At 35.8% G+C, this 23,799-nt stretch overlaps 3 protein-coding genes across 5 annotated transcripts in view; 1 reads left to right on the top strand and 2 right to left on the bottom strand.

Annotated features, from left to right (window-relative positions):
- LOC142344589 (double-stranded RNA-specific editase Adar-like) overlaps nt 1-23,799 on the top strand; it is a 96,286-nt gene that overhangs the window by 41,465 nt on the left and 31,022 nt on the right. For 2 of the 3 annotated variants that reach the window (XM_075396379.1, XM_075396381.1), the window contains 5 exons: nt 2,614-2,797; nt 16,252-16,508; nt 19,346-19,384; nt 19,945-20,211; nt 22,506-22,682. In XM_075396379.1, the coding sequence (XP_075252494.1) occupies nt 2,614-2,797; nt 16,252-16,508; nt 19,346-19,384; nt 19,945-20,211; nt 22,506-22,682 (924 nt within the window). The remainder of the gene's footprint in view (nt 1-2,613; nt 2,798-16,251; nt 16,509-19,345; nt 19,385-19,944; nt 20,212-22,505; nt 22,683-23,799) is intronic. The other variant, XM_075396380.1, reaches the window with a different exon arrangement.
- LOC142344010 (anionic trypsin-2-like) lies at nt 7,989-10,591 on the bottom strand. The gene is made up of 5 exons (XM_075395451.1): nt 10,157-10,591; nt 9,765-9,921; nt 9,139-9,327; nt 8,757-8,936; nt 7,989-8,273 (listed from the first exon to the last, which is right to left on the bottom strand). The coding sequence occupies exons 1-5, from the start codon at nt 10,433-10,435 to the stop codon at nt 8,110-8,112; spliced, it is 969 nt and encodes a 322-aa protein (XP_075251566.1). The 5' UTR covers nt 10,436-10,591; the 3' UTR covers nt 7,989-8,109.
- On the bottom strand, nt 20,335-21,435 carry LOC142344592 (carbonic anhydrase 2-like). The gene has a single exon (XM_075396382.1). The coding sequence runs from the start codon at nt 21,258-21,260 to the stop codon at nt 20,484-20,486; it is 777 nt and encodes a 258-aa protein (XP_075252497.1). The 5' UTR covers nt 21,261-21,435; the 3' UTR covers nt 20,335-20,483.

The raw sequence follows: 23,799 nt of genomic DNA on the forward strand, positions 1-23,799 counted from the left end.
AAATTCTCTAATGAAGCGTAAATGAAGTTATTAAGTTTTCGTTTATCTAAGTTTTTAAACTACTTTGTCCTCAATCATTATTTGGTATTTGTTTTCGAAATTTATCGGTGAATTTTTGAGTCTTAATCCTGATCTGAGTTTGTTTTTGTTGTCATTTCAATTAGTCTCATTTTGGACTGGTGTACTTGGCTCTCCAATAAGGAACAATTGAAGCTCAGTTGAATCAAATTAAGAGTGGCACGAGACTCCATTGAATCGCGCCAGTTTATTGGATCTACTGCTTTTACAATTAGCTAAAATAGCTTTTCATCTTAAATAGTTGTTCCGAAAAAATTAAGCATAAATTAAACGGCGATAAATTAAAGCAGCACAAGCATAGTTATGGCGCTTCAATACTTTTGTAATACTGCTAGATATTCTAATGTAGGCGAATTTTGAAATCAATATAGAAATTGTCAGAAAACGAATTCTAATACTTTTCGAAACCTTGTCAGTTTTTATTCCTATTGCACATCTGCAAGTATGATCACATCAGACGATGCTCTAAATTGCTTTAAAACCTTGATGCTCCAATTTTTCGCTTGTTTAATTGCAATCATTATGCATAATTTAACTCTAACTCTTATCAGCGATTGAAATGAATTGCTTTTAGCGAATATAAATTTTCAAAACAGTTTTTAGCTGTCTGATCATTGAGCTGGGATTTAATATTAATTTTTTTACTATCTGTTTTTCGTCATAATAATAACTTGAAAAGCTGTGGTTTACTAGTGCTTTGGAATTATCTATGACGGATTCTATGGCACTACAAACCATCAAATACAAAGTAACAAAATTAGTTGCTCTTTTTGAAACATTAAATTTTATGTAAGGTTAAATTGCTTTCGAACGTAGTTTGAGGCAATTATTGCCAACGTTTGTCTTTAATGTAAAATTTTCACTGGACCATTTTTGCGCTTTTGATCTAGAATATCCTTTGATCGCATGTGACTTTTCACTCGACTTCTTAACGTGATCTAAATTTATTGATCTAAGTTGCTCTCAGTCCAATTTTTTTTTTGATGTCTTGCCAATATAAAAGCTATTGTAAGCGAGTATCAAAGCCGGTATAGCTTAGTGGTTAAGAGCGAAGACTGCCATTTGGGTTGTGGCGGGTGCGAACCACTCTCGAGTCGGATTTTTGCAGCAATACAAAATTTCTAAGCTTCATTCTCTAAATTAAATTGTCCCGCCTATTGTTTGAGAAAAATTCATCCTAAGTCAGTGGGTTAATTTTTTTAATAGCCGCCCTCATCTTCTCAGCCGGCTATTATTGCGCTCCTATTTTTTTTTTACTTCGTCAAACTTTTTTTCGCTTTACCATTTTGCCGCTTTTTCGACATTTTGCGTGAAATCTTTTTGACTTCTCTAGGCTAGTTTCTCTCTTCTCTCATTCTGCTAAAAGTGAATTTGAACATCAGTTGCTAAGCAAAGCAATTCAAAATGAACAGAGTCGGTATAAAAAATTGAAGTCAGAAATAGAAACGGGATAAACCCATAAAGCCCAATTTTAGATGCCCGCTATTTGAACGTCGTTCCTATAAGTCTTAGTTACCACCTCTAATGCTTATTGGTGTTGATAGTAGCCCCTGTAGCCTCTCTCTAAGAAACAGAAGTATGTTCAACTACGAAATGCCATCAAAATAAATCGGACTTAAAAAATATTTTTGTACAAAAATCTTTTTTTTTTTCAATATATTCTATTCGTTCAATCCCAATCATGCCTATTGGAATCAACGGCGGCTATTTTCCGGCAATCTGCCGGGTATGTTTTGATATATAGGGTCGGCTTCCCAGCTAATTTATTCTTATCTTATCTACTTGGTATTGTGCGGTGGTTTTGCAATTTATAATCAAGTTGTAATTTGCTGAAGGTACTCTTTTCATTACAGAAATTTTGCTTGACAAAAGCTCATGCATATTTGGGTTGAAGTTCTTCAAATTGTGCGAGTGCTTTTTGAACCAACAGTATTGTTTTAATTAGAGCAACTGAAAGCCACCTCTGGCTTTTTAATCAAACCTCCCATTAGATTGTTTTCAATAATAAGGTGTGGTTGAAATCATCCATCGATGGAATCACATTAAAGAGTTTGCAATGAGTGTTTTTCCCCATTTTTTTTCGACAGAAGCTTTTCGGCAACCTGAGACAAAAAGTGAGTTTGAAGCAGTGAAAAACAACCAAATTGTGTCACTCAGTTACAATTCAGATGCATCAAACAGAAATTACTTAGGTTTTGTGATTTGATACAAAAAAATTAAAGGAGTGCAAAGAATGCTGTTTTGCTACTGTTATCTGTCTGCTAGTTTTGTTATTCAGCAGGTAGAATTATGGGGCAAACTTAATAGTAAAACTAACTTTAAAAGCAACTGACGGAGAGATCAAATATATTAAAAAAGACCTGTACAGTTAATAATTAATGCTCTGCAGGTTTTCTAATGATTCCTCACATATCATTCTTCATGGAATATATTGATCGGTCAAAGTCGAGCGGTCAAAAAAACTGATCAAAAATGATCTACGAATATAATGTTCCACGACTAATGTGGGTTAGAACAATATTGGCTGAATTTTAGCTGCTGTACATGTATCACAATCAAAACGCAGCCGGAGGTGGCCAGTCGGTGCAGATAGCAACTGCCTATAAGCTGCCAGCATCTAGGTCAACTGCCGCTCCAGTCACTACCCAGTCCTCGACTATGTCTCATTTCTCACTCTGGCAGAATGAGGACCAAACATCTTATCTGCATCGCTTGTTTGGTACGATTGCTTGTCTTTAAAGCTAATTAAAAACACTGATTGAATCTGCAACAGCTGTTTAAGTATAATGTCGTATCCGTCATTAATGCTGCTGGACATGAGTCTGATCATTTTAATGGTTGAGAGATACATTAACAGTATTATTTAGATATAGATAGCTATTATTTGTGTACAATTATTTTTGTAAAAAGTAATGATTGCTCTCAAAGTTTTGAAAAAATCTTTTGGTCGTCGTGCTCTGTTTATGCATTTTTTTCTTGTGATCAATTTTAGTTTTGGAATGAAACGGGATAAATGGATGAAGCGAGTGAGCAATAAAATAAATTGAAGAAGTTTGCAGTTTTTAGCTTTATTCTGTGCTGCACCGAAATTTCCGAGAAAACAATTTCAAAACAAACGTATTTTTGTTTTGAGTACTCGATGGTTTTTGGTATATGTTTAATTTTGCACGAGATCAGTCAAAATTATAATAGCCCTCTGAAATTCCTGAAATTTTGAATATAGGTTTTGCAGAAAAGTGTACCCTTTTTTCCTTGATAAATAAAAACGTTCGATATCATTGATAATGCTGTTTCAATAGAACAATAAAACAGTTATGAATTTAGAGGAAATTTCAATTGAATGCTTTTTATCTATCTTTTTGGCCGTCAACACTTCAAATGATGGAATTCGACAGCTCCCGGGGTTACATCTACCATTTCAGCGTATGAACTGTCACTGTCACTCGTTAATCATTTCGGTGCGAATAGTGCATTTTGTTAAGTTGCTTTATTCAAAAATTTTAAGTGTTACACACAGCTATGTTTTAAGCTAGAGTTGTAACCATGTGTGGAAACAGTGACAGTAAGCAAAACTAGTTGTTCCCACATTTTTTGAAATAAATGAGAGATCTTTATGCTAGCCCCACTTTTTTTTTGTTCAGACAATTTTTTACTTTTTTGAAGGCATCGCAGGCTACTATATGTAGTATCAATTTGAAGCTCTCTGCATCTATAATTTCACTACAAAGAGAATTTTTAGGAATTTTGCTTTTTTTGGAAACGAAATTTCACCTTTTTCTTCCCACATTTTCAGACAATTTATTTAGCCTAAATTTCGATCACATTTAGCTAAAATTCGGTCTAAATCCAACCATTTACGACAAAAAGCGATTTTTTCCGAGGTATCTTTGCCAAACAAGTATCTTATCGTTTTGTCAATGTCTCCATATAACACAGTAATACAAAACAAAATTGCGTTTTTGAGAAAAAACATTGCAATAATTTTTCAGCCAGTTTTCATGGTTTTAACTTTTTTATGGTTTCAACTCACTGTTTACCTCACTTCCATTTTTGTTTTAAAGCTTTGTTTAGATTTTTGATAAACAGGGGGAAAATTTCTGATCTGTCTTAATGGTTAATTCCTAAAAACAAATTGAAAAATAAAAAAATTAAGCAATTTTGCATCAAAATTAAAAAACAGAAATTTTCTGTTCTAGTGCTAGCATGCACTTTCTCTAGGATGCAAAATGGACTGACTACCAATTATCAAAGACTCATTCTGTATTTTGTGCTTTTTTGGACTACAATGAAATTTGAAAGGAAATGAGATACTTTTTCGACATTTTTAATTTTTTGATCACCTTTTACGCGACTAATGAAATTTCTCTCATTTTTGAGTCACTCTTTGAAACAAAAGCAATTTTAAGTTGTTAGGAACAGCTTCACGTACTCAATTAGCTGGCTGTTATTGAGTTCCAATTTTAATTAATTTAGATGGTTTTTGTGTGCAATTTTTATGGAACTCCTATTTGATGATTTTGAGGTTAATTGGATGTCGAATTTGAGTAGCTTGCCTCAGTATCCTAATTCATGAAAATTTCTATTGAATATAAGCAGTTTTTTGCTTTCAGTTTCATTAATACTCATGGAGAGTACCCGATGAGAAACAACAGTTTTTTTTCAAAATGGAACAGTTTACTTATTAAAATTTGTTCAGATATGTTGTGTTCTGTTTTCTTGTTGATAGCTTTTTGAGTTTTAGAGGTTAAAGAAATTCAAAACTATTGGGACTTCAAGTTTTCCTCCTCTCTATGATGATATTTTGATGTTTCTGATGATTTTTATTTTTGTTTTGTCGAAACTTTTTACAACTGTTTTTATGAAAATAATTTTCTAATTTTTTAATCGGTTTATAATACTCTCTGGTAATTTCTTAAACGTAGTTCATGGTGCTGTGAAACTTGATATTATTTATTGAGAAATTGAGATTTTTAGATTTGATGCTATTATATTATCTTGTATTGCACATATATTAACCTTCTCGGAGTGTTAAAAATATTACAGCGTAAAACTGTTCCACTTTTGCTCCCTTCTTTCAAGGGCACTGTTCAATGCTCTGCCTCAACTCCCTCATCTCAGGCTCATGCCTGCGCTGATGAGTTTTGGACCGGCAAGGAACTTATTTTGACATTGTCTTTAAGACCTCGTGATTTGTGAGATCCATCGAGGACTTTTGCCGCATAGCTAGAACGAAGTCTACCCAGGATGGCCCACGATCACCCTGTATAAGTGGCTCTCGAAGTCATGTCTCGCCGACTTCTACCTCTTGGAAATGTCTACGATGAGCGAAAGATGGGCTTACTGACTCCAAAATCAACAAAGTAACGAAAGTGAAATCAAGACTCGTAGATGAAGTTTGACCATTTAGTAGTGATTTTGCTAGACTCCAAATAAAGTCTCTTGCGAACTCTAATCGGCCTGAAACGCCCTGCTAGTAGGCAATGGACGCAGGAATAGTAAGGTTGAGATATGTGGGAGCTTAGGATGACTGCTACAGTATATGACTGAAAGTTGATAAGTAGTGGATAAGAAAACTGTGCACAATATCTGAAATGAAAATGTGCTAGTAGGAGATATTGTGTAAGGTCCAGACAAGATAGATGCAGTGATAGCCACAGAAATAACATCACAGAGTAGTGTTGTATCTGTGAAAGCAGAGCCCAAAGATAAGAATGGCTACACTGCATGTCTGGTCCAGACGATACATGCTGTGCTATGTCCCGATAGATGGTTTAAGGAGACTTGAGGCTCACGGGACTCAACTCCGCAGAGAGCTGGACCCCAGACGGTCTTTGCACCAATGCTCTGGTCTTGATGGCTTGGAACAAGTTCCTCTAAAGGTCTGATGACTAAATACGTTAGGCTACGGCCAAAGGGGAGAAGGTTGTGAACAGCCTAAAATTATTGCTATTTTGTTGTGCCTTAAAGATCTTTTTACTTTTACTTCACATGTATATAAGCTACCAAAACATTCTTACTAATTTAATGTTGTCACATGCTGTTTTGGAACAAGCGAGACGCCACCTGCTAAATCAAATTAGCAATTTTTTGCCCGCTCTTCAGCTCCCCATAGTTTTTTAACTCTTTTATCATGTACTGTGAGTGTATTCCAAGGGTTCCGTGCTCAATCTGTGTATTAACATGATCTTTGGTCAGCGCATCAGTTTTTGACGTAGAAATCCAAGGTCATTGTCGTTGTTGTCCACGAAACCCCAACTATAATAGTTTAATTGTACTGTACTATTTTAAGCCATTTGACTACTGCCACCTGTCAGCTGTTTGTAATTAACAACAAATATCAAGCTATGGAATGTTACAGTAAAATTGAGACAGATATGAAGTAGTAAAAAAATTAATTTTAAACTATGGTTCTTATTGGTTTTTCTCAATTGGTAATAAAGGATCTAGGTATGTTTTTGACTGATTCGACTCATTTCTTGCTGCTTGCCGTACGCCATTAGTTTTGATTTTTTTTAAAAAAAAAACGGGCTAATTTTAATTGTTTGTGCTGTTTTTGGATGTTTTTCATTAAAAAGTACTAATTGTTTTGTCTATCGTTTTTCAACAGTGTTTATGTTAAGAAGTCGACTAAACAAAATTTTGTCCTGTTTGCGTTGCGACGCAGAATATATAGCTTCGTTTGGCGTTTTTTCAGATGACTGACATGCTTTAGATTTTATAGTGGAGCCAGCTTGTCCAAATGAAACTTTTCTCAGAGAATGTTTTGCTCTTCAAGTATGCGCTCTAATTTTTCGATAGATCGTGAGTAGCTAATGTGCTCATAATTTCCATTACTCGTAGAAAACATTCATTATTCTTGACACATTTTCAAAATCAACAAGGACAATTTTTTTTTTAGTTTTTGGATGATTTTTCCTGGTCAGTTGTATTAGATTTTGTTCTGGTTGATTAATAGCCGCCGTCAGCCTCTCAAACAGCTATTATTTAGGCGCTGCCCTTTTTTTGATTCGCTTTACCTTTTGATCACGTTTTTGGTTTCAAATAAGTCACGATTTTCACTTTGACATCTGAATTACCTTCACCCACTGTTTCAACTGAATGTTGAATGTTTTTTAAATCCTATTCACTCAATGAAATACGCAAGCTAATGAATTTAGTCAAGGTCAAAAGAGGAAAATCAAAAGAGGCAGTAAAGCCCGGTCATTAAGTCATTGAGAATTAAGTTATCAAAGTTCATTAGAGTGTTTGCTAGCTGATATTGGTATTGAGCTTATTTGCTTTCAGTTTAGAAGCTGAATTAAGTATAGTTTTAGAACCCAACCGAAACTGCATGCCTAATTATAACACTTTTTGACAATAAAAAATTTCAAAAAATTGGTCAATTTCTTTTTTTTTTCTGGTTTAGTCCCGATGTGCATCAAGCGTGTCAACGGCGGCTATTTTCAGGCAATCTGCCGGCTATGTTTATAAATACTGCTGCGAATTCTCAGTCCAATTAACAACCAAATTATTGGAGAAATAACTGAACACATGAAACCAGTTATTGAAAACCGTCAGTTAATTGGGAAATATTGGTTTTGTGTGTGTCAGCTGCAACAGTGCATAATAATGAATTTATTGTGCATTCGAAATAATTGTGAGTTCTATGAAATAAACTGGACCACAAAAAAAATCAGATTCAGCCAATATAAAGTTTTTAGAATATAACGCTGGTCAATTTGCTTTAATTGGATTACAGATTAGACATTATGAAATTAATAACATGGTGTTGCCGATTATATTTAGTTAATAACTTCCGAGTAAGATGTATTTGTTCATAATTATGACAGATTACCGTTAAGACGCGTCTTAGCGGTAGTGTTTACAGGCTTATAAATATCCGTTTGGCGCAGTCTTCTATAACTCCTTTTAAAACAGATTTTTTGTGCAATAAATTATTTGTGATTACAATATTCAATTTGAAATAGAGCACATATTATATAGAACGCGTTTCTCGAAGTGCAGAAATCAAGCTGTTGTATTGCCGAGGTATTAGAAGTATTTGGGTTCTCCAGCTACTGATTTGATCCAACTAATGTAGTCATATACATCAGTGTAGACTCCGGGTGAGTGTGCTTTGGCACAACCAGATCCCCACGAGACCAGCCCAATCAGCTCAAACGCACCTGCAGAGTTCTGTAGAACCAGTGGTCCACCTAAACACAGGATATAAATTTCGCCATAAAATACTGTCCATGGAATTGTACACTGTTTAATAGCTTAAGGAAAAATTGGTACCAAAGATTTTTTCTAGTTTCGGTGTTGTTTACACCTCCCATTTTGTTTTTCTGATTATTACCAGAAAAAATCAGAAACAAAATAGTACACCTATTTTGTTTCTGATTTTTTCTGGTAATAATCAGAAAAACAAAATGGGAGGTGTAAACAACGCCGAAACTACAAAAAAAACTTTGCACAATAGCTTAAGTAAAAATTGGTATTTGATTAATTTCTTGGTTTAGGTGATGATATAGGGTCATAAATTTGAAACCGTAAAGTTGAAAACGAACTACTCCAAATATTGGCATCAATTGCGACCACAATTACGATCTTTTCGGCTAACATGAAACAGCTTTTTATTATAAAATTTGTAAACGCAGCGACAAACTACTGTGAGATTTAACGAGATTAAACGGTACCTGAGTCCCCCTGACATGCGTCCACCCCACCTTGAGGGAATCCGGCACAAAGCATGCTCTCCGTTATCGCAAACGAGTACCAGTCATTACTGCTGCATGTTGCCCTTGGTATGATAGGCACTGTTGCCACATTTAGCACGTCCTCGTCATTAGTCCCTTGAGTGTACCCCCAGCCAAGAACTGCAGATAGAGTAACAAAGCTGCTTTTTCGCTACTATGAACGCATGTTAGCGACATTTATCCCTATTTAATTACTAAACATTGTCTATTGCGTGTGTAATCTCTCAGAGCTTTTTTCATAATTCAATTTTTGAGTAACCGGAGATATTCCTTGGCAGTTAAAATCCCACTTTCAGCCTCAAAGCATAAAAACAGCGGTTCCCTAATGTTTGCTCTCCTCCAGTGACTTCTACACTGGGTAAACAGATAGGCTGGATCTTCTCTGTGAATTCGAGTGGTTCTGTCAACTTCAAGATTGCTATGTCGTTGTGGAACCAGGTTCCATCGAATAGAGGGTGTTGGGTGATGCTCCGGACAAACCGTTTCTCCTGTCCGGGTTCATAATTGTACCCTTAGATCAGTTCCCCAGTTACGTTTCATACATTTCATTTGATTTTTTTTTTGATTTTTTGCGATATAAATAAGTTTGTGTGCTAAATTTGTTTTCTCAACCTCTTGATTTTCAAAATAAGCCCGTCTAATGTGAAAATATTTCCCATTTAAGCTATTTTTTTGTCGAGGCACAAATCGCTAACAGAAGAAGATTTTATAACGTTCAGGTATAGCGAGTCCCATAAAGTTGCAATAAGCCAACGTAAAAAAAAAACCTATCCACCTTACCTTGCTCATTTGCCAACTCAATTGCAGGTTTTTGGCGTTTTTCGAACGCGCAATTATTCCAACTTTATGGGGCAGACTATAGTTGCAAGCTCAAGCAATGTAAATTAAGGTTAAAAAAATTATAACTATAGAAGAAATTCTGATTACTGAAATGAAATTATGTGGGGCCTAGTTTTTGGTGGTAGTCTGCGAAGAATAGTTGCAGTGTGCCCATATCTGGCCAGAAGCAATGAGCTGCCGAAATGACTGTCTCCTTGTCATAAAGGGCTCCGCCACACCAGTGCTGCCACTCAATTTTTATGTTAACCACAAATGGGTACGCTCCCTATCATACTCTGGTTCTCTTTCTACGTATTTTTACATTCTTCAGGCGTATAATCAGAAAGGGAGACGTTGAAAGCTTTCTTAATTCGGATCTCTTCGTCAATACCCCCCTTGCTAGGCGTGAACAGTGGTCCGCAATCGCGCTTATATTTAGTCCCATAAAGTTGCAACGGTGCTTTGTCATTTCGAATGTCTGGGACCTTAGCGGAGAAAGAGAACCACCAGAAATTGGATACCTGTCGTGGTGCAGATTGACCATTAACTATGTTTGTTTGGTATCCGGGCAGTTGCCCACTGACTACTTGTAAAATCTGTGCTCTTCGTAACACGATTGGAGTCTCGTCGTCCTCTAGTAAGGGAGCTTGTCCACATTGGAATTCAGTACCACTGCGGCGTCCTTTGCGCAATGAAGATGACGATTTTGATGTATTCTGTGCCACCAAACAAGTAGATGAAATAAATTGCAGTAAGAATATTGTAAAAGCTATTGTTGACGTCGGTCTGTCCGTCATCATTCACGTTTATCGAAGTTGATCTGTTCAATTTCAAATTTTGAGCCAACAACGATCTTGTTGAGTTTCTTATAGCTGTTTTGTTGGAGCTTAAGTGTTGAAGTGTCTACCGTTTCCGAACAGTTTCTGGCAGTTTCGGTCAATGACCTCTGTAATCGAATTTTAATTTTTGACTGCCAGCTAATGAGTAACTCAAAAGAACGTGAAAAAATCCCCTTGCAGCTGAAACTCATTGTAAGTTAGTCCCATAAAGTTACCGAGAAGTCGTCGATCGCTTCAAAGCTTGAAGTTCAAATTTAAAACATGCAGATATTAGCACCTTGCAAGCGTTCGCTTGGTCGCAGGTCGGAAACGGTAGACGATTACGACAGCTGAGATACACAACCATCTAAGTTTGAAATGATCCGTACCTATTTATTGTTCCCGCATTTTTGGAAAAAAATGACAGCAGCACCCCTGTTTTGTTCAGAAAAATTTTCCTTTTTTGAGAACATCCCAAATTAACGAACCAGAATTTTCCCTCTATTTGGCGATATTTTGTCTTCGTGCATTTTAAACTTAAAAACGCTCCTGATCCATAGCTTAAACGGCTGATATTAACAAGCTCCCCGTTTTTCTACAAAAAATTGGAATTGTTTTTGGGCGCTTTCTGTTTGCACACATCTGTCCAAGTTGTAATTTTAAATTATCCATTATGTATTATCGATTTATATTTTCCAATTTTATATATAATCTTAAGAATTTTTGAAATGTTTCCCATTCTTGAGTTTTTGTCCGTCTTTCCCCCGTGTTCACTGGTTTCTTTCTCTCTGAGAGATTTTTTGTTTGTTCCGATCTACCGTTTTGAAATTTTAGATCTTTTTTAATTGCCGCCGTCAGCCTCTCAAACGGCTATTATTTAGGCGCCCTTCTTTTTTTTACAAAAAGAATTTGAATTGTATTTTCATGATTTTTGAATTCAAATTGGAGTAGTGATTTTGGTCACGCCGAAACATGAAGTGGAGCGAAAAAGCGAGTGGTTTTGCGGCCTAGTTTTGTGTTTGAACCAAATTTCAATTTCTCGCTAGTGGTGTTTTGTTCACATGCGGCATTTTGACATTAATTTTCTTTTTTAGAAATTTAAAAAAAAAAACATTAGTTTTTTTTAAATTTTTTATCTGATTTTTTAGAAAGGTTTTTCTCAATTCTTTCTTAGTCCGTTCTAGGTCTAGTTTTTTGTTTAGTCAATGAAAATTCTTTGAATTTTACGTCAGGACTTGTCCTATATTTTTTAAATCACTTTAATTGGAGTGAATTTTGAAGCAGGTAATTAAAAGGCGTGAAAAATTTGAGTGGCTTGGGTGCTGAACAAAATTTGTGTTGTTTCTTGTGTTGTTTTTTGTGTTGTTTCTTGTGTTGTTTTTTTGTAATCCTGTGCTTGTATTAGGAAAATATGCTCAAATATATCGGAAGATTTCTGAAACTTTGATTTATGAAGGAGGCAATGAGCTATGACTCAGTTCCATGAGCTATTTTTTATTTGTTATGTTTTTTACATTTCAAGATCCAGGGACTTTTAAATGTTTCATAAAAAAACTAATTGTTTTTGAATTACTGGAAAGATACTTAAGGTACTTACGCTTACCCTTAACGATATTTCGTCAAAAACGACAAAAAAAAACATTTTGAGTTCAATTGTTTTCTAGTACTGCGGCATTGCGCCTTCAGCTTTTCTAGCGTGTAGTAGACAGTTTTTATAGTAATTTTTATCTCACATCTGAAGCATTTTTGTTCCATTTTTCAGTACTTTTTCTAAATTTTCAAAATAAATTATTTGTAATCTCTGCTTCAAAATCGTCCATAAATTGTCATTTGGATTCAGATCTCTAAAATATGATAGCCACTTCAATACCTCCCACTCCTTTTCATGGAAGAAATGGTCAACAATCTTTGATTTATTTACTGGAGCATTATCTTGCTGAAAATGAGGTCTTGAAAATTAATTTGGCAATTTTCCTTGTTCTTTTTCTTTGTAGTTCACAAAATTTGCGATTAACTTCCAGAGTTAAGCTTTTTTTGGACACCTAGTAATCAGTTTGCGTCTATCTGATGAATTTCAAATCAAAACAAGGAGACTCGGTAATATGCGTTTGCACATAAAATTCCGACCCCGCTCATCCACATTTTGGCATAAATGTCTACCAAATGAGGAGCAGATAAAAAACACAAAAAATTAAGTATTTTTTAAATGTGAATGTACAATGACCGCCTCCAATGCAAAGAACTCAGCGGGGTAAGAAATGCCGCATTAGATTCATGAAATTAGTCGTTATTGAGAAAGCAAGTCAAGAGAAACAACAAAATCAAGCAATATTAACAACAAACATTAATTACATCCAAACTATTGTCCATTTAAAAAAATTACTAACAAGCTCAAAATAGCGTCGGATAAAACTGAAACTAAACAAAATTACAAAATAACTTGTACTTCACTAGAAAAGGTATGAGACCACTCTATAAAAAGGCTCGGTAACAATTAGACAAAAAAGAACAAAAAAAAGCAAAGATAAAAAAAATTGGATATTTTTAAAAGCAAATAATTTCAAAGTAAAGAAAACCATTAGATGGCAATTGAAAACATCCAATGTGTTTATGATAACATACGCCTGTATAGGAGGGCATTAAGATGTGTCATTCCTGAATTTTTTATGCAGTTACAAAAAGAACAACAAATAAGAGACAACAGAAAATTTCAATTAAAACCTTCGAGAAAACGCTGTCGAAGCTGTAAAGCTATACTTGGGCACACAAAATATGTTTAATAGAGCCTTCTCGAAGGCCAAAAATGTGTTATAGGCCTTCTTATTAATGAGAATAGGTAACAAGTAGACCAAAAAAGAGAAGGGCAAAAATAATCACTTGTTTTTTTTTTAAAACAATTATTTTCAAAGTCATGAAAGCCAATAGCTACAAAAGGAAATAATTAAGCAGATTCGTCTTTTCGTCCAAAGGAATGCTTGAGACCTTTAATCAGTCAGAATATGTCTTAAGTCTACGTTAAAAATAGACAACAATCCAAAATCATTTTACTTTTTGTGTCGAACCCATTAAGTTCATAACGAATTCGTTGAAAAAAACCTTAGATTTTGTACACTTGCACCTTTCCTCGACTACAATAATGTCATATTCGACCTGTAATTAACGAGACTAGGTAACAATTAGACAAAAAAGAACAAAAATGCGAAGTTAAAAGAAGTTAAATAGTTTGTTTCTATTTTTGAAAACAATTGTTTTCGAAGTCATGAAAGCCATCAGCTATATACTCAAATCAGAACAAAGGCTCATTTATTCCTTCATGAAATGCCAATGAGACCTCTTATTAGGTAATTTCATACAACTAAAAGACAAAGTAAAAACGACAGTTAAAGACAATTGTAAATTCAATTAAATTCTTCTCGAAGCCGTTAAAACAATAATCAATCCATTTCAAGCATTTCATATGTTCAATTGTGCCTTATTTTCAACGCGAAAAATGTAATATCTAAACTGTCAATATTGTGATAATGTGACAAAACGAGAAAAAAGACGTGAAAAAGTGGACAATACCTAAAAATAAAAAAAATTGAAATTTAGTAGTATCAAAGCCAGAAAACCATAACTTAACGCGTTAAACCGCAAAAAGTATAACATTTAATTCAGTACATAGAAAAGGAAGAAGAAGCATTCTCTCTTTGCTGACATTAAGCAACAAAATGACCAAATTAAGAGAAAATTAGTGGCAAAAGTTCAATAAGCCATTGTTTATTTCAAAATCAAACAGTTTTAAAAGTCAAAACGACCATAGTATTTCGAGTAAGGAAACCCGATGCATTATTTTGGAGCTGCTTAGGAAGCCATCTGGACCTATCAGCATTGAGCTTTGATTTAAATTGTTCTGTTCTTTAATTAACATAAAAAAGCTCAATTTTTTTCTAAAAAAAGAGACCGACTGATTGCAATTCGAATTATTTTTCGATTGCAACCTTTAGAGATTCGACCAAAAACAGTCCGGCATTGCTGTTCGTCCATTTAGAACACTCAATTGTTTCGAATGCTTTAGATCTAGACAATTTATTAGTTAAAAGATCAAAAGTAAATGCTGCGTTTTTGATAATCATAGAACAATGTTAGCAAAAAACGGTAAAAATTTGATTCTAGAGTCAAAAATTATGTTTGTTGTTTTTAGGTTGTGTACTTCCGGCAAATTTAAAGTGGACTAAACAAGCTTATTTCGGGCAAATTTTGATGAAAAAGGCTGAATTTTGAAAAATTTAGCCTTAGTTTTAGTCATAACAATTAAATCAATTTTGTTAACAATACTTATCTGTCTCTAAAATTAAAATCAACAGTACTATTGTTAACAATTTTACCAATTTTAGCATTGTTTACCAATTTTAGCAAAATTCACGAAATTTTAGACGAAATTCCGGAAATTGTGAATAAAAAGATCGGAAATCCGTCTATTATTCACAAAACTTCAAACCTCGATAGCTCCCTGTAAAACACGAAATTCAAAGAAATCTTTTTAATTCCATATTCTACGCTGGAGGGGCTTTTTAATGATACCACTCACAACTCTGTGCGATGAATATATCGATCGGTCAAAATAGTCTGAACAAAAAAAAAAACCCATTTGAGTATATAGTTCCTCGCCCCTCAAGAGGGGTCGGAAGAACAAAAGTGATCGCTTGTCCGAACTCCCTGTGGTTTCGTAATTTTGAAATCACTTGTTCTTATCGTTTTTTTATTGTTAAAGCTGAAGTATTAGTAAGAAGGAGCGGATTCAAGAGGTTATTGAGTGGATCAGCTGAGTTGATGTCGGTGTCTTGTCTTTTAAGAAGTGTGAGAGAATCGAAAAATGAGTTTTATTCTCTTTGAATTTATTAGTAAACAGCGTTAATAGAGGACCGATGTACGACAAAACTAAGTAACAGATAAGAGTCTTGACCAGTTAAATGAACATTTAGCATCTCAAAATTTTTTGAAGGTTAGATGGCTGTCCATTTAACTCATATTTCTCGTTTTTAAAAGCATCTTTATTGAGCAGTTTATTATGACAGATTGAGCCGAATTTTATTATGGAGAGTTCTGGAAAGTTTTCTGTTATTGAAACTCCATTCTAAATTTTTAATTGACCTCAAACGAAGTTTGTAGCACTTATATTAGTCCTGTTGGTCTTTTTATGCGCTTTTTCGCTTGACCAATTTTCGTCTGACCTATTTGACTTTTCGTCCTCAAAAACGGGATAAACAGGTAGCGCCCAGCGGGCATTAAGTTCTCTTAGAGCCTTTCAGCTCACTAGTCTCCAAGTATGCGATTCTCAGAAACTGTTTTGGAGACTTATATTTATGGTGTGAAGGGCGGTCTTAGAGGTTGAAGAACCACCACCCTACTGTTGCCCCCCCCCCGGTGCACCCCATATCTACTGGCGAAGCCAACCGCTCGCCGGTCGTTTGAGAGCAATTCGCCCGACGTTAGTCCGTTATGTTTAAAATCCCCTCGAAGGACTTTCCTGAACTTATTTCTCCAATCGATTCCATTTGGCTGCTTGGTCTTGTGACCCTATTAGAGGCCGCATTATCAAAATTAGCATTCAATCTTCACCTGGTTGTTAGCTTAAAAACAGCAAAATTACCGTGTAATGAAATTAGTATATCGATTGATTACTATTTAAGGCACATGACTGTGGTCATTTGATAGAAATATGTAAGACTAATGTTTCTGCCGCTGAAGAATTCAAGTATACCTTGTTCAGATGGTTTTAGTCATATGATTGTAATAGTTGTAATTAATTGTTTCAGGCTCCCGATTGGAGTTCTCAGACCCTCAGACCAATCGTACACGCCATGGAACTATAGTTTCCATCAACCTCAACATCCGAGACTTGCCAGACTCAGGATCATTCAGAGGCGAAGGTTCAACCATCGAGGATGCTCAGGAACATGCGTCTGCTTTGGCTCTGCGCATGCTGAAGAGGCAGCCGAATTTGATCAAGGATCTGGAGCAGAAAGCGAGTGAAGCTGCTGCTGAATACAACTTTGCGTCGGACATCACTTCGGTACCTTATTTTAAGCCTGCAGATTACAGATTTCAAAGCAAAAGCAACAAATTGCAAATATCAGATTTTTGTCTGCATAAACAACGAATTGTGTTCGATCAAGTTGGCACCTGTTAGTTTTCCAGTAGACATTTAGAATAAGAAATGAAAATTTCAGTTTTTCGCTTTACTAGACAAGTGCGAACGAAAGTTCTAAGTGCGACCTTCAAGTAGAAAACAATTTCAACATTTAAGTAGAAAACAATTTTACTTTTGTCTGTAATGAAACTACCTTTAACATCACTTCGCATAGGGATAATGCTGCTCCTTCCTTAGGAGTACAGTACCAAGTTAATGGTAGAACCTTGTTGAAAGGGTAGAAGAAAAAAACCTACAAACCCTTCGTCGTTAAGATTGCATCCAAACACTAATGCTATAAATTAATCTATGTTTCCAGCTTAAACTAGCTGAAATGCTGTGCTTAGCCTACTTTTCTACTGTCTCCGAGTACCTTTCGGTTAAAAAAGAATTTTGGTTCGATGTTAATTGGTAATTGTTTATTAGCCGCCCTCATCTTCTCAGCCGGCTATTATAGCGCTCCTATTTTTTTTTACAATTCAAAGAATTTGAATTGTATTGGGGCGCTGTCTTTTTTTACGACTCGAAGAGGAGTATTGGAGAAGTCCTTTTTTTTTAATCAATTTTATTGGAGTGATTTTTGAAGCGGGAAATGAAACGCGTAAAAAATTAGGCGTGATTTTGGTGCTGAACAAAATGAAGAGTAAAGCGAACAGAGAGTGGTTTTTTGTTCATATCGCTGTTTTCTAGAGAGCGAGAAATTGAGGTGTGAAAAAAATTTCTGTAAGCGAGTGAAATTTTTTGTTCACGTGCGGCATTTTACAGCGGTTTTTTTTCCATTTTTTTGGTTAAGAGGTTTGGTTATGATTTTGTTTTAATTTTAGGCCGGTTTCGGTAGTGGTTTGGAGGTTTCTGGAAATTCATATGACTTTTATGATAATTCGAAGTTTTTTAATGAATTTTGCTGACTTTCGGGCTAATTTTTGCGTTTTTTTTTTTGACAATTATTTTGTTTTACTGGCTGAAATGGGTATTGAAGAAACCCCCTCTACTTGAGCAAAGTTAATGATAACAATTGTTTACAATTTTGTGGGTAAGAATCATTTTTTTGTTGAGAAATATGACAAAAAAATGGCGAAAATTGGAACTATTTTTCTTAATTTTTTTGCAGTTTTTCGTTTTTCTGTTTTTAGCTAAATTTCTTTGCCTATTATGACTTGCCTATTGTTTTGCGAGCATCCGGATACCCTATTGGCTGAAGGCAATTTTTCTTTGGATTTATAGGTTTTTTGAATTATTAAAAAAAATTTTGTAACTTTCCACGTTTTCAGTGAAAGTTGTTTTTAAGAGCTTTTTTTCATAATTTAGCCTAAAGTATTTTTTTTCAAAATTCACATAAGTGGTTTTTGTAAGTACTAGTTGTTTTGATGAAGTTATTTTGGCAGAGATAGTTTTATCGGGATCTCAACTTATAACAAAATTTGATCAGATTTTTAATCAAATTTTAACATTTTTGATTTTGTTTTTACTTTTTTGTTTCATGACTTTGTTTCAAGATAATCATAAATTAGTGAAGGCACGTTTTGTTTGATGAGTAGTTGGATGATGTTCAAATGGATTTTCACTTCGAGTCGTTTCTGGAATTCTTCCGGCTATGTTTTTTTTAAGATCTGTTCACACATTTTCATGATTTTTTTGAAAATCATGGTTTTTTTGTTCACATGAGGCATTTTGACATTGATTTTCTGTTTATTTCTTATTTTTTTGTTCTGATTTTTTTAAAATGGTTTTCTCAATTCACTCATAGTCCATTCTAGTTCTAGTTTTTCTGTTTAGTCAATGAAAATTCTTTGAATTGTACGTCAGGACTTGTCCTGCTATGTTTTTTTTACTTCGTCGAATAAAAAAAAGTTTCGCTTTACCTCATTTTGCCGCTTTTTCAACATTTTGCGTGATATCTTTTTAATTGCTCTCAAACGAAGTTTGTAGCAATTATATTAGTCCTGTTGGTCTTTTTTATGCGATTTTTTGCTTGACCGATTTTTCGTCTGACGCTTTTGACTTTTCGTCCTCCAAAGCGGGATAAACAGGTAGCGCCCAGCGGGCATTAAGTGCCCTTAGAGCCTTTCAGCTCTGTTTCACAGCTCAAACTTTTTGGAGACTCTCAAACGACCGCTCAACGGTCGTTTGAGAGCAATTCGCCCGACGTTAGTCAGTTATGTTTGACTTCTCTAGGCTAGTTTCTCTCTTCTCTCATTCTGCTAAAAGTGATTTTGAACATCAGTTGCTCACCAAAGCAATTCAAAATGAACAGCGTCAGTATAAAAAATTGAAGTCAGAAGTAGAAACGGGATAAACCCATAAAGCCCAATTTTAGATGCCCGCTATTTGAATCTCGTTCCTATAAGTCTTAGTTACCATCTATAATGCTTATTGGTATTGATAGTAGCCCCTGTAGCCTCTCTCTAATAAACAGAAGTACGTTATGTTCAACTACGAAATGCCATCAAAATAAATCGGACTTCAAAAATGTTTTTGTACAAAAATCTTTTTTTTTTCAATATCTATTCTTTCAATCCCAATCATGCTTATTGGAATCAACGGCGGCTATTTTCCGGCAATCTGCCGGGTATATTATGGTGTTGTGATCATGGTTCTGAAATTTGCCCTTTGCAGAAACGGGCAAATAAGCAAAAGTTGGTCAAAATTAAATGTGTGTATAATTTTTGGAATAATTTGGTCAATCCAATTAATAGGGCGTGGTTCGATTTTCTTTTCAGCACCTGTCTGAATCACCTGAAGATTCATGTTACACTTATGTAAGTACTGAACTGCAGATTTTTGTTGGATTCTTTCAGCAAACTCGTGCCCTCGTTTACTATAAAATCATAGCAAACAGTGAGCACAACGCGGTCTTCCTTCTGCTGCGTTGAGATTATTGACAAAGGAGATTGTTGAAAAATCCTGTCTTCTGTTTTTATTACAAACGTTCTTTAATGCCAGATATTTTAAAAGTTTACCATCTGCCTCCTTGAGATGTGAACTACGCCACGGATGATAATTTGTGGTTAGCTACGGTCCAGGCAATGCGCTATGTTTTAATTTAATGCATCTGTTTCCTCCCTACACTTCCGCTGTGAGCAAGATATTAATTTCTTAATCTTTCGAGAACAAACGAAATGACAATCAATTGAATTGACTAATAATAGGCGGGGCTAGCCACTGCAGTTATTATAGGTCATTATTAGTCTGAATAACGATTGGTTATATATAATTAATTTATAATTATAGTCATAGATGGTCAAAAGGGGAGGGCAGTAAACAGTTCCTGTTAAAGACATATATACTCGAGTGATGTTAATAAATACCCTAATTTTAGGAGCCGTCATTCAATGACCCAACCATGCAGACGTCTGCTCCATCATACTTTACGAACCTGGCGCAATCTCCCGTTGCAAACAAATATCCCCAATACAAACTGAGCCAGATTCCATCTAAAATGCCGAAAGTTGAGGCACTGGAAAAGCGGCTGAAAGAACCAAACACAAATCCGGTATCAGTTCTAAACGAGATTGCGGGACCCGCTCTTCAGTATTACATCGTTGAGGAGCGGGGCGAAAAGCAACAAAAAGAATTTGTAATAAAGGTAACGTATAAAATTGAAGCTGATCTATTTGAGATAGGTGTTCACTTTTCTGTGTTCTGAAAATGCAGCCCTGGTACTCCTTTCTGTAAAAATTAACAATTGGAGCTTTTAGGTTGAAAAGAGTAATGGTTAACATATTATTGTACAACCGTATTTTTGTTGAAAAGTACAAAACGAAATAAGAAAGGACAAACAAATATTTAAATGCAATGAGCAGCTTTTCCACTCATATACAAGAGTTCACGAGTTTGAGATAACTGTTGTCAGTTAATTTAGCAAGACCAGAAGATCTTTCGATCATTGAGAGGTTGAATGGCTCTGTAGTTGGCCTCAGTCTTGCCATCTCTCAAATCTCCCAAACCCCTCAGCTTGTCCATGTACTCTTTGGACACCTCAATCGGGTCTCGGAACACCACGTGCAGCACTACTTCGGCAAACGGCGGAGTAGTCAAAGATCCCTGGTATGCGAAGTACTCTGACGATCCGTGAGGAACGAGTGAGGCGAAGTTGACAGCCGGGATCTTGCAGGATCCTGGCTTGATGACTTTGTGAATATGCTTGCCGATGAGGTCATCGAAAGTCTTCTGAGCAACTGGCTCGCTCTTTTTGGTTTCCTCCATCATTATTCCCCAAACTGCGACTACATCCTCGACATCTTTGCCTTGTCCAGGAGCCCACTTGAAGACGAAATGTGTCTCTCCGGCGTATTTCTCGCCGTCCAATAAGTGCTCGCATCCGTAGTCACCGCTCTCTCCCCAGTGGGTATGGAAATGATCTAGTATGTATTTGCCCTTGAGAAGAGATCCAGACAGCTGCCATTTGCATCCAGCAGCGGGAGCCAGACACAAAGTGTGACCACTGTTGGTCATAGTCCAGTCAGCGGTCGGATCTCCCTCTATGCATCTGAGGTTGAAGTGAGGCAGCAGAACTTTCTCTGCGTCTTTCTCTCTAATGTCAATTGGAGATTGCCTCTTGCCGTTGATGGACACTGGGAACTGCTTGGGCCATGCGAACTGTTCGCAATGATGCCAGGAATCGTCGAAACTCATTTTGTATTTTAAATTATTCTCTACAATGAAAAGCTTTTATAAGGCAAAGTTTGCTTTTTGTCTTATAATTTAAGCGACTGCTTGCGAGAGCTGTTTGCGAGATTGTGATTTTGAAAAGAAAGAGATATGTGGTTTGAATGATACAGAAGTTAAAGGGGGTGTTTGATGATGAACTTTTGCGATTTGTTTAATTTTTGCTTGATTTTACAGGCGTGATCTCATATCTTACGTGTTCAATTTGGTCTAAGTTTTTCTCTCTCTTAATTAAAAGTACTTGCTTTACTCGAATACAATTTAATCAAAAATTATTTTTAAGCGCATGCAAAAGGTGATATTGCCGTGCGTGCTTGTTATTCGCTCTAGAAAGTGGCGTGTGTCTGATAACAAGTAATAGAAGTATCCGCCAGTTTAGCATAGTTTAAAACTACGAACACGCCTCATTGAATTCTGTGTGCTTGACCTTCTTGAGTTGAATTTTTAAAATTGCAAATGGCGTCGTACATTATTAGCAAATGCAGATTTGCGGAGCTCGCTACCTTTAGAATTTCGAATGTCCTATCAAATGCTGCGATGAACAAAAGTTGGCTGAAAAATTCTGTTGATTTGAAATTTCTGTTGATAGATTTATGTCTTGTGTCATGTTGTTTTTCCATCATGTGTGTTTGAGAGATCATTCAAAAACATTACACTGATATACTGAAATATATGTTGACATGTTTGTAGCCTCAGTGTTTTCGTTTGTCAACTTTGACCCATTCGGGGGCTGAAATTGAGATTGACCTATCCTAGTCAGTTTGTGCCAAGACTATGGATCAGTCAGATATCACTTTATCACTCTCTGCTATGCTAAAAAGAAGTTTCTGAGCTGTTGGAACTGAATCAAGAAGATCAGTCGTTGGAATCTGAAGTCAAGGGATTGAATTAATTATTTGGCTGACTTGAAGCCTAGAAATTTTACTTGAAGTTGAGAATTTGTAACTTTAAAATGAAAGTGAAGTGCATTATTTTGTATCGCTGAGAATTTTCAAACTTAGCAGCTTCCCGATCATTTTTGAATTTTCTCGTTATTGAAAGGCTCAGAGATATCTATGCAACGCATTGGTCATTTTGCAAGAGTGAATTATACAACTGAAGTTTCCAACGACAGATCTGCTCTGAGCATTTTTGTTCTGAGTTAAGGAGATAGATATAGCAGGGTAGAAAAGTGGGGTTTGGTTGATTTAAAGTCTCGACCTGATTGACTAGGCCTTGTACAATGGTGAAGAGTATTACGCAACTGGGAGGAGCAAAAAAGATGCCAAGTTCAAGGTTGCAGTCCAGATCCTACACAAGCACTTCGGAATCTCAAATCCAGCCAATGTGGCTAACACTTCTGTTGCTGGAGAAGAGGCTCCCGCGGGTGACCCTTATGCATTAACACACGTTAGTATCCTGAATCTGATCCTTTTGCGGACAAAATGATTTTGTCTGAAGAAACAATAATGCGCATTAACTTTGAATTGATCAGAGAAGCAAAATAGCTCACAAATATTCGGTTGAACCAGCTTCATTGTTATCTTCTTGCACATCTATCCGTGATTTAAAGATCTAGGGGTAAAAGCCTTCAGGATCTCAAGCGGCGATACAGATCAACTTAGTTCTTTAGTTTTTAGCTTTGTCATTGACGCGTGTATAGAACACGCACCTAATCAATCATTATACAATGTTGTCAAACCTAAAACTTAATTTTCAGGCCCTAACTTATTTTCCCTCAACTACCAACGGGATTGTAAGAACTAGCTTACCTATAAGAATAATTAGTTTCTAGTAAACCTCATTAATTTGTAGCAAAAATGGGATAAACAGGTAGCGCCCAGCGGGCATTAAGTGCTCTTACAGCCTTTCAGCTCACTAGCCTTGAAGTATGCGATTCACAGAGACCTATACTTATGGTTCGAAGGGCGGTTCTTAGAGATTGACCCCCCACTGTTGCCACCCCATCACCCCCCCCCCCCGCTGCGCTCACTTACGCCCCTTCAATTTAGCTAAAGCTAGCCTCACTAAACCGTGCCTAGCTACTGACGAAGCCAATCGCTCGCCGGTCGTTTGAGAGCAATTCGCCCGACCTTAGTCGGTTATGTTTAATACTTTTTACAATCTGTTTATCTGTTTACAGGTATCGCTAATCATAAGCCGTTAACATTTTTAATAGCCGCAAAGCAATCGCTGAAGCTATTATTGGCCCTCTCTTGGTTTTTTACGACCCTCTCTTACGACTCTAAAAGGGGTATTGGTTTTCTTGAGGTTTTTTAAAAACCAGAAGTACTATTTGTTCAGACGGTTTTTTGGCCTAAAAGTGGAAGTGAGTAAAGATGCAGTGTGCGCTAATTATTTTTGAGCGAGTCAAGTTTTTTGATCATGTCCCGCTTTCGGGGAATGACATTTCGACGTTGAAATGCTTTTTTTGCCTGTAATTTGTTTTTTTTTTAATTTTTATTTGATGCTATTTTGAAATGTAGTCCTGAGAAATTGATATCGCAGTGTTTTGAGAGACTAATAA

The sequence above is a fragment of the Convolutriloba macropyga genome, chromosome 8 (assembly GCF_964194025.1).
Source record: "Convolutriloba macropyga chromosome 8, txConMacr16.3, whole genome shotgun sequence".
Taxonomy (NCBI): Eukaryota; Metazoa; Xenacoelomorpha; order Acoela; family Convolutidae; genus Convolutriloba; species Convolutriloba macropyga.

What these genes read in the sequence shown, in the direction of transcription:
- LOC142344010 (XM_075395451.1), bottom strand. Translation starts at nt 10,435, where the DNA reads ATGATGACGGACAGACCGACGTCAACAATAGCTTTTACAATATTCTTA. An exon ending in TGGAGGAGAGCAAACATTAG is followed by an intron (nt 8,937 to 9,138) that starts GGAACCGCTGTT and finishes CTCTATCTGCAG; the next exon opens with TTCTTGGCTGGGGGTACACT. An exon ending in CGCATGTCAGGGGGACTCAG is followed by an intron (nt 8,274 to 8,756) that starts GTACCGTTTAAT and finishes TCCTGTGTTTAG; the next exon opens with GTGGACCACTGGTTCTACAG.
- LOC142344592 (XM_075396382.1), bottom strand. Translation starts at nt 21,260, where the DNA reads ATGAGTTTCGACGATTCCTGGCATCATTGCGAACAGTTCGCATGGCCC.